The 11526-nt window shown below is 45.3% G+C and overlaps 1 protein-coding gene across 1 annotated transcript; it reads left to right on the top strand.

Moving 5' to 3' along the window:
• The first annotated feature begins 10125 nt into the window (after positions 1–10125).
• Positions 10126–11526, top strand: LOC130052238 (uncharacterized protein F54H12.2-like). The gene is made up of 2 exons (XM_056156659.1): positions 10126–11157; positions 11287–11526. Exons 1-2 carry the CDS (start codon positions 10126–10128, stop codon positions 11524–11526), a joined length of 1272 nt encoding a protein of 423 aa, XP_056012634.1.

The raw sequence follows: 11526 nt of genomic DNA, 5'->3' as shown, positions 1-11526 counted from the left end.
GATAACGAGCATTACGATGCCATTGTGTCTATGCCTGGAGTGACGGAAAACGGATACTATTGCGATTATTGCGATGTTGGTTACAGTCACATTGAAGATCATCGGACCGTCTGTCCTCATCGATGCTCATTTTGTTTAGCCGATACCCCCTGTACCCCGGACGGGACTCAGACGAATTGCCCTCATTGTAAGGGATTTTTCAGAAATGCAGCTTGTTACCAGACCCACTTGAAACCTTACAGCAGTAATACAACGACCACGGTCTGCAGTTTAATGGGGCGGTGTAACCAGTGTCAGAAATGGATGTCCAAGCAATTATTAAAACGCCACGCGTGTGGGGGTCAAACCGAATGCCGCATCTGTCACAAAGTCGTCACCATGCCTCATCACTGCTTTGTACAGACGAAACCCAAACCTAAGAAAGAAAAAGAAGAAGAGGAGTTGAAAATATACATTTATTACGATTTCGAATGCAGTCAGGAAAACGGTATTCACATCCCCAATTTATGCGTGGCAGAACGTGTGTGTCAACATTGCGACAGTGTGGATATCGACAAGCCCTGTTCTCATTGTGAAGGATTCGGATCACAACGCCGCTTCCTATTTCAAGGACCCGACACGTTAAAACAGTTTATGGAATGGCTCTTACAGAGCGAGACCGATGAGCAAGGCCATGTGGAACTCAAACACGATGAAGCCACCATCATTGCCCACAATTTCAAAGGATACGATGGGCAGTTTATTTTGAATTACCTGGTGCACACGGCGTGTATCAAACCCACCGTCATCCTGAACGGGAGTAAAATCTTATCCATGCAAGTCTTGGGGTTGAGATTCATCGATTCTTACAACTTTCTACCCTTTGCTCTTGCCAAGATGCCCTCTGCTTTCGGATTAACGGAATTGAAAAAAGGCTATTTCCCGCACTTTTTCAACACGACAGAGAACCAGCAGTATGTGGGTCCTTACCCGGCCGCTCATTTCTACAATCCTGACAATATGTCCACCGCCAATCGTGAAGCCTTCTATACTTGGTACCATCAACAAGAGGGCAAAGTCTTTGATTTCCAGAAAGAATTCTTAGCTTACTGCATCTCGGACGTGGATATTTTACGCCGCTGTTGTGCCCATTTCAAATCCACTCTGTTTGATCTGGTGGAAGTAGACCCCTTTCAAGAATCCATCACGTTTGCCAGCACGGCTAATTTAGCCTACCGACGAGGATTCATGGTTGAAAATACCATCGCCATCATTCCCAATATGGGCTACCGGCCAGCACGACGATATTCAGCTAAAGCTTGCCGATGGCTCGCCTGGTTAGAACATCAACATCACTGCATACGACATGCTAGAAATGGGGGCGAAGTCACGCTTGGACCCTATACAGTAGATGGGTATGATGAGGAATCTCGTATCGTGTACGAATTCTATGGCTGTTACTGGCACGGCTGTCCCACCTGTTTCCCGAATCTGTTGACTGACATGCATCCTCATCGTGTTCAGCATACGTATCAAGACCTCTACCTGGACACCTTAAAACGAGCCAGTGCTTTAGAAGACCAAGGCTATACAGTCGTGAGCATATGGGAACACGAGTTTGATCGTCAGACCCAGACCAATCCCGACTTACAGGAATTTTTACAAGGAGTCGATATACAAGATCCTTTGAATCCCCGTGACGCTTTGTACGGAGGCCGGACCAATGCTACACGACTGTATTGTGAGGAGGGTGACATGCGATACGTGGATGTCTGTTCCCTGTACCCGTACGTGTTGAAATACAAGCCATTTCCCGTCCAACATCCCCAAGTCATCACCAGCCATTTCACCGATGTCAGAGACTATTTCGGGCTCATTCGTTGTCGTGTCCTCCCACCCCGAGAGCTGTATCACCCCGTATTACCTTACAAGACCGGGGGTAAATTACTCTCTCCCTTATGCCGCACCTGTGCGGAACAGCGCAACTTAGGACCCGACGAGCGGTGCCAGCACACCGATTCTGAACGCAGTCTCACGGGCACCTGGGTGACCACCGAACTTCACAAAGCATTAGATCTAGGCTATCGTCTCGACCGCATTTACGAAGTTTGGCATTTTGAGAAAATCAGTGACCACTTATTTCGAGCGTATATCAACACCTTTTTGAAAATTAAACAAGAAGCTTCCGGATTCCCCGAGGATTGTCAAACAGCCCAACAGCAGCAACATTACATTGAGGAAATTCAGCAACGAGAAGGCATTGCCATGAATCCGGCCGACATCCAGAAAAATCCGGTCCGAAGAACCATTGCCAAACTCTTTTTAAATTGTTTGTGGGGAAAATTTGCTCAACGATTACAATTACCCAAATCCCTGTATCTCACGGAAGAAGAAGAATTACAACAGAAATTACAAGATGCCACTTTAGAAGTCAAAGGCATCGAACTCTTAGAAAATCGTGAACGCCCCGAATGTGATATGATGCTGATCAATTATCAGGAGAAAGAAGAATTTTTAGAAGACTGTCCCTTTGGAAACGTGGTGCTGGCGTGTTTTACAACAGCTCATGCTCGTTTACATTTGTACGAGACGTTACAGCCTTTGGGAGAGCGTGTCTTATACTTTGACACGGATAGTATCATCTATCAGCACGACGAGACCCAGTTCAATCCGACCATTATCAACAGTTTAGGCGGCTGGACCGATGAATTGGGTGGAGATCGTATCATCAAGTACATGTCGGGCGGGCCCAAAAATTATGCATACGAGACCCAGGGGGGAAAATCTGTCTGCAAAGTCAAAGGATTGACACTCAATTATCGTGCCTCTAGAGTCGTGTCTCTCGATACGTTGGAAAAAATGTTAAAAGGAGAAGAAGAAGAAGTCCATGTCAACTATCCGCACTTTATTCAACGAACCCGCCAACATGATGTGCGAACCATTCCTCTGGTGAAGAAATACCGCATGGTGTATGATAAACGTCAACGTATTCATAACTATGACACGCTGCCTTACGGGTATTAAAAAGGACATGCTAGAGAAAACCATCAGTCGGCAAAATGACGGACTACGAATCACTACATAACCCGGGTACACCACGTTATGCTCTACTGTCAGATCGAGTAACGTCGTTTGAAAATGCTCCCGAACACTTGCAGAACCTATTACCTACCATTGCAGAAGCGGGATACTTTTACAAAGGGTACGGGGATAACACGTGCTGTTTTTATTGCAACTTTGGACTTCACCATTGGGGAGCTGTCGACAATCCTTGGATACAACATGCTTATTGGTATCCTCACTGTCCTTACCTGAAGTGTAATAAGGGTAAACAATGGGTACGACAAGCCTTCAATGCCTATGCCCGCGCTAAAGACAGTGGTTGCGATTGGGAAGGCTTACCCTTAGACGCGGCAGGGAATCCAATGTGTACCCAGAAATGTCACATTTGTTTAGAACGAGACTTGAGAATTGCTTTTTTACCTTGTGGTCATTTATGTACTTGTGCTATATGTGCTACGGGGCTGAAACAATGTCCTATTTGTAGACATAGTGTTGAGCAAGCTGTACGTATTTTTATTTGTTAATAAATATGTATGATCCCATGAACTTGTGTCATTTATCAAGATGTATACCTACGAGACACTTGAGCCTTTTCAGTTGAAACATGAATTTACCATGGTGGTGGCTGGACCCTCTAAATCGGGTAAAACAGAATTTGTCAAGCAACTGGTGCAAAATACACAGTGGATTGCACCGCCTCCCGAAAAGATAGTATGGTGTTATCGAGAATGGCAGTCCGCGTACGAATCCTTACAGGACAAGGTCACTTTTATCCGCAATATACCTCAAGACGATGAGCAAATAGTGGCGGATCTCAGTACGCGTCATCTACTCATTTTTGATGATATGATGGGAGGTAAAGCCATCGAATCGATTGTCGACTGGTTTACGCGCAAAGCGCATCATCGCAATACCAGTGTCATTTATATCACACAAAATCTGTTTGATCGAGCAGTACAACATCGTACCATCAGTCTGAATGCTCACTATCTTGTGCTGTTTAAAAATCCTCGAGATAAATCTCAGATTGGGGTGTTAAGTCGGCAATTACAAATGCCGCATTTACTTCCAGCCTATGAGGACGCCACCCGTGTACCTCACGGGTATTTACTAGTGGACTTGAGTCCTCAGACGTCGGACGATTTAAGATTAAGAAGTCAACTCTTTACCAACTTGGCTGTGCACATGCCCCCGAGAGTATAAATAATGTCACATCATGGGCAGGTGTATCATTCGAAAGACAGTCTTCATCATGGGTAGACCTTCCGCGAAGAGTAAATTAGTCAAAACGTTACGCCGTTTACAACGGGAACGGGATCCCGTTCAACGGAGCCATCTCATTGAATTAGGACGTAGAGCCTTACTCAACTGGTTTGCGATGGGCGCTCGAAATTTATTGCGAGGCGTCTTACCAGGCAATAAAATCACTCAGCGGTTCATTCAATCCCATCGCCAAGACTTGAGTGTCATTGCCGATAAGAAGTCCAATGAAGAAGAGCGTAAAAAAGCCATTTTGAAACGAGGAGGCGCCGGATTCTTAGGAGGGACCATTATCCGTCATTTATTCAAATGGGAAACAGGCCGTAGGCCCCGTGGGGGACAACCCAAGAAAACCAAGAAACCACGGGCTAAGAAAGCTAAAAAATCGCCTCAGAGAATTCCTAAACTCATTATTCGCTTACCTAAGAAGACACCTAAGAAATCCCCTAAGAAGTCCCCTAAGAAGACACCTCTCAGGATGAAGAATCCGTTTCCCAATTGGGCTCCAAAGAAAACCCCTCTCATTGTGAAGATGCCGTTTCCCAAGGCCACTCCCCCCAAGGCCACTAAAACGTTAGCCAATCTGAAAGCCGGATTAGCTCAAAAGAAAATGGAACGATCCATGCATGGGCCTATAGGAAGTTCCAGAACCAGTGATACTGCTCTACCGAGTTTTGCTCATACCTTTGGAAGCATGAAATTTCAACCCTTAACCACCTCAACACCGGTTCAGGTGCAAAAGAAATATAAATGTAAATTTTGCCCTCTGGTCTTCAATGCGAGAGAGAACCGCAATCGTCACGAAGAGACCGTCCATCACAAGCGTTTTGATCCTAAACATCCGAGTGCCGTTGTCCTGGACTAGGTATAAAAAGGAGGGGGAAGGTGACCCACCCTTCATTACCATGGCTCATACGAAGAAGTGTGAATGTCGATTACGACCTCATTTACCGCTCTTGCAGACGTTAGCGGCTCCTCACTATTCCAGCAAATTAAAGACAGAGGTGTTGAAACATTGTTCCAATGACTGCATTTTAAAGATTTGTGAGATTGTGTACAATCTATTAAAAGGGGTGATTCCTCTCAATCCTACTCAGAAGCGACAACTGGGTCGAAAGAAACACATCTTAAGACGCTTAGTCCGGACTCAACCCGTGAAAAAACGACGAGGTATACTCATCCACCAAAAAGGATTGGGTTCGTTTGTGTGTGGCAAGATTTGTAAGAAATCATGAGTCGAAAAATGGTGTTGGTACCGGAAGCGATGCTCAACGAATTAAAAGGCAAATTACCTAAACCTCCCGAATTTACCTCGACTATTGGTTTACGCAGTGATTTGGACGAGATTGAACATCGAGATGATTTAACCGAGAAAGAAAAAGTGGGGTTGTACGGTCATCAACTTCATCGCTATCGTCAATATTTACAACAAGCTCGACATCCCACCCCAGCGACTCTATCCTCCCCAACCACTGCAACCAGTGCCGCCTCACCACCCACAGCCGCCTCAGCATCCGATGACTTGGAGGAACAGATTATCAAAAGCGTCAATAAACCGGGTCGAAAGAAAGCAGGTTTATTACTCGATCATCTCAAGAAATCCAAAGTGGTGACTTGGAATAAAGAAGGAGAAATCAGCTATAGAGGACGCAGGGTTCCCGATTCCAATATTGTGGATTTAATGACCGAAGCCCAACGACAAAGACCCTTAAGACATCGTGATCCCCCCACGGGATTAGAGGAATTTGCTCAAGCGTTAAAAGAGACTCATGCTCCCAAAGGATATGTGAACAATCGGGATGTTATAAAAGCCATGGACAAACCAGGGAAAATCAGTACGCCTAGACCTCTAGAGGAAGAGGAGAGCGGATTTCAAGAAATCTCGGGTTTTGACCAATCGTTCTATGAAACTCCCAGACGAATGATGACCCCTAAAAATATCTGGGAGGCCAGTAAAAAGACATCACGTGAAATTGGAAAATGGTTAAATCTACCATGAAAGCAGAACAGATCTTACAGCGACTGTATTACGATCCCAAGACAGGGTATGGGGGAGTCCAGGCGTTGTATCGTCAAGTGCGTCAATTAGGACACAAGATTACCCTGTCTCAAATTCGAGAATGGGTGAAAGCTCAAGATACCTATACCTTGCATAAACCGATACGGAGGAAATTCAAGCGACGACAAACACGAGTGACGGATATGGATGAACAATGGCAATTAGATTTAGCCGATGTCTCCAGCTTGAAACAAGACAATAATGGGTATACGTTTTTATTATGTGCCATTGACGTGCTGTCTAAATATGCCTGGGGCGTGCCTTTAAAACAGAAAACGGGGAAAGAAATGATACGAGGCTTACGAGGGATTTTTCGAGAGGGACGTCGCCCCGTGCGCATTCAGTCCGATCAAGGAAAAGAATTTACCAATAAAGAATTTCGTCAAGCCTTCAAATCCATTCATTTCTTTACGACCCGTAATGCCGAAACCAAAGCCAGTATTGTGGAACGTTTTCAACGCACGCTGAAAGCACGCATGTGGCGGTATTTTACACGTCATAAAACACGACGGTATGTCGATGTCTTGGGGGATCTGGTGTATGGTTACAATCATACCTATCATCGCAGTATCCGGCGAGCTCCTGCTCAAGTCAATGCCAAGAATGTCTTGACCGTATGGAAAACCTTGTATGGAAAACAGAGTGCCGATACCACGAGTCGCTTGCAAGTGGGGGATCGTGTACGCATTAGTAAAGCCAAACGTACGTTTGAAAAAGGATATTTACCGAATTGGACCAAAGAACTGTTTACCATCTCTAGAAAAGTGCCAGGACGAAACGTCTATCGTATTCAAGATGATCACGGGGAAGAATTAGAAGGAACGTTTTACGAGAAGGAATTACAACAAGTGATTAAAGACGATGATGTCTATGAAGTGGAAGAAATCTTAGGGTATAAAAAGCGGCGTGTGGGAAAAAAAGTCATTTCAGAAGTCAAAGTGCGTTGGAAAGGATATCCTCCCAGTTTTGATTCATGGATTCCGCAAGCGGATCTCATTCGGCCATGACCAACCAGTGGACTTTCTTGGGTGAAAAAGTCCCTCGAGCAGAAATTGTGTATTTTGCACAATTATTCCTGTGTTTAACCATCATTATCACTTCGGTCGTCATGTTAGCCTTAGGCGATCCCAATCGCGATTTTTGGATGGTGACCTTAAGTTCTTTGGTGGGCTACGTCATACCTAGTCCACAAATGACGTTAGCGAGCCCGAGTATAAAACAGGAACGATCTTCTTCAGATTCATCAGTTCACCATGGCTAACACACAGTACGCCTGGAAACAAGAGGGAAAGAAAACGGCATGGTTTGCGGATAAGCAGATGTGTTTGATGCATTGTAAACAACACAAAACGTCCACGCATCCTGTGTACTTGTACAAACGTATACTGATACCTCACGGATGGTCAGCCTTTATCATGAAGACCAAGTATCAAGAGTTTCGCTGGAAAGTCAAAGCCTTCTGGGGATTGATGGGACGACAAGACGAATCCGATTGGACCTTAAATGAGAGTCCTTGGTTTGACCATTCCGAGGACTGTCTCCGACATTTCAAAGACATGATCAATGAAGGTTATGATGTAGCCGATTGCTGGGGAACCCGACACTATCTGGTGATGCGACGACGCTTAGTCCCGAGACGAACACTAGAGTTGGAAGACTCGGATGCGTTGATGTGGGGTGGTGGTGGCCGCGATCAAGAAGAATGAATTGAATGTATTGTCATGTTGTATGTTGTTTCAAATAAAAAATTGTGAAAAAACAAAACGGTGTTGTGTATAAATAGAGAAGGAAACAGAGACAGGGGCTCATTTAAGACATCATGGCTGGAGGAGAAGGGTTTTACATGACTCTGTTGAGTGATGGTTCGATGGAATCGTTTCCGACGAATACGACTGCTCAATTTAAAACGTTATTGCCACACACCATGGACTTAACGGATGGAGCATGGGAAGTCGGATTGACCGAAATGATGTACTCGGCCAACTTACAAAACGTATCGGATAGCGAGGCTTATGTGGACGTTCTCATTCCAGATCCGTATACGAAACATGTCCAAGATCCCAACACTTATAAATGGGAAAGATTTAAGACAGAGAATATGGGTAAAGTCACGATGGCCAGGTGTGAGGTGGTGGTCCCCTGGGATCTGACGCCATGGTCCCATCTCTTTGCGGGAGGGGATAGTTTATTTCCCTTCGATATCATTCGCATTCACTTCCGACCCCGAGCTTATACACAACCTTTGGCGTTAATCAATGAAATCAACGCAGCCTTAAGGAGAACCCTGTGGAAAGTATGGAGTGAGTTAGGGAATCCTAACGACGAGGGGAACAACCAGATCTTAGTGTATCACCCCGAGTACGATCGTGTCGAGTATCAGTTTAATGGGAAAGCACTGAGAACCACCCCCATGTGCATTCGTTTCCCTACACCCTTAGCGTACAAGCTAGGTCTGGATAGTGACAAAATGATCCTGGGCGATGAAACCATGACGAAATGGATCAACGTGAATTACTTGGGGAACACGACCATGGATGTCTACGACAATCTGAAAGCCATGTATGTGTATTGTGACATTGTGGATCCTCAAGTGGTGGGCACCAACAAATTGAAATTATTGAGAGTCGTCCCCTGTACGGGTCAATACGACGATCGACAACAAGCCCGTTGGGAACCGATTCGAGCCGAATATTTGAAACTGAGTAAGAAATATTTCGATACCATTGAGGTACACATCATGAATTCTTTAGGGCGTCCTATGGGGTTTTTAAATGGGCGCTCCTTAGTCAAACTTCATTTCCGCAAAGTGTATTGAAAGATGAAGTACCATCGAGGAGTCAGACGCCAGAAAGGACACGGAATCTGGTTTCTCATTCCGTGGATTGCCAATGCCATTGTGGGTCAAGCGGGCCAAGGAAAGAAGAGAAAGAGACGGCGTAAAAAGTATAAAAAGCGGGTGTAACCCCTAACGAAGTTCATTTACATCAAGATGCACTACCATAAAGGTTTAATACGGCAGCAGGGTCACGGGCTTGGAGCCCTGCTGGGAATAGCCAGCAAAGTGGCGGGTCCCCTGATCAGTGGATTATTAGGTGGAGCCCCCGCACAACAGCAACAACAACAACAACAGCGTCCTGTCTATCAAGAGAGATATTATGATTACGACCGCCCTTATCGCTCTTATCGGAGGAGACGACGTAGAAGCCATCCAACAGAAGAATATGATCCAAAATCTGAAAAGCAGAAGGGAAAAGGATTTTTCACCGATTTACTCAAATCGGGGGCTAAAAGTGCCTTAAAGGCTGCTGCTAAAACAGGGATGGATGTGTTAGATAATAAACGATCACTCAAAGACGCTCTCAAGACACACGGTGCCCAAGCCCTGAAAGAGACAGCAGGGTATGCCCGTAGGCGAAGATCTCGAAAAGCCCCATCCAAACGAGGAAGAAAAGCACGCACAGGAATACTCAGGAAGCCTGGAACCACGACCCTCAAAAGAAAACAGGTGGGAAAACAGGTGGGAATACAGGAAGGAAAAGGATTTGTTAAAAGAAAACAACGTATCTTAGCTCGGGGAGGGCCTCATAAGAGACCTAGGAAGCAACCTAGGAAGCGATCTAGGAAGGGAGGTAGGAAGCTAGTGAAAAGGGGTAAGCCAAAACGCTCTCTGGATATTTTCGACTGAGAACCCTATAAAAAGGGAGTGAGAAGGAGCCCAGAACACATTTGATGCCAGTTCACGCTGAGTAACACATCGTTCCAATATGATGCACCGAGAATCTTGCGCTTGTGGCACCAGCAGTTTAGAACTGTTTAAAGTGCCCCCGACCAACGTCACTTTAGAAGATTCGAAATGGATGGAATATTATCCCATTTCCAGTACCCTCAACTCGGATACGGCTCCGATTGAATTTGAAATCAAAGGACAAGATGAATATCTGGATTTATCCCAAACTTATCTCCAGATGGTATGTAAATTCACGAAAGCCAATGGAACGAATCTCGCAGGAGGCAATTCGACCTCGACCCCCGTGAATAACATTCTCCATTCCTTGTTCAGTGAAATCGATGTCAGTCTCAATGGAAAAGTCATTACCCCGGGGACGGATACTTATCCCTACAAAGCGTATCTGGAGAAATTGTTGTCTTATGCACCCAAGACTCTGGAAACCCAGATGAGAGCCTGTAGCTTGTGGGAAAAAGATACGGCAGGACATATGGATGAGGTCAAATTAGAAGCTCTGGCTCAAACTCCTGTGGAATTTGCAGTAGTGTCTAACAAAGTCAACATCGCGGCCGTCATCCCGACTCCCGAGTATCCGGATGATTCCAAGAATGTAGGGTTGAGAAAACGTCACGAGAAGATTACAGACAGTAAGGAGATCGTGTTGATGGATCGATTACATCTGGATTTGTTTGAGCAAGAGAAATGTCTCCCTAATGGCTTGGATGTCCGTCTCAGATTCAATCGCGCTCGACCCCAGTTCTACATGATGACCGCTGCCGGGAGTAGTGGGAAAGTGGCCATTCAAAGTATGATCTTGTGGGTGAGGAAAGTCAAACCTGTGCCGAGTATCATTAATCTCATCAATCAGCAACTGAGTACTCAAACGGCGAAATATCCATTGAGACGAGTGGAAGTGAAAACCTTCACCATTCCTAGTGGCACCCAATCTAAAATCACCGATCATCTGTTTCAAGGACAGATGCCTAAACTGATCGTGTTGGGCTTTGTGGACAATGCGGCTTTTAATGGGGATAATACCAGAAACCCCTTTCATTTCCAAAATGAGAGAGTCAAGAAATTAGAAATCAGTATCAATGGAGAAATGATGGAAACCCGACCTTTGGAACCTAATTTCACCGACGATCAGTACCTGAGATCGTATTTGAGTCTGTACAAAGGCTTGGGAAAATTAGGTCAGGACTGGGCTCCGGACATTACCCTGGAAGAGTATAAAAACGGTTACACCCTCTGGTGTGTGGATTTCACGAAAGATCAAGAAGCCCAGACGGATAAATTTCATCTCATACAGACGGGGAACTTGAGAGTGGAAGTGCAATTTGCCGCCAACGTAGCCAGGACCTTAAACTGTGTGGTGTATGCCGTGTTCGACAATCTGCTAGAAATCAACAAACAACGAGAAGTCAGCATCGATTACTAA

This window comes from Ostrea edulis, chromosome 2 (assembly GCF_947568905.1).
Source record: "Ostrea edulis chromosome 2, xbOstEdul1.1, whole genome shotgun sequence".
In the NCBI taxonomy this organism is placed as follows: domain Eukaryota; kingdom Metazoa; phylum Mollusca; class Bivalvia; order Ostreida; family Ostreidae; genus Ostrea; species Ostrea edulis.
This window is presented reverse-complemented; position numbering and strand designations above follow the sequence as displayed.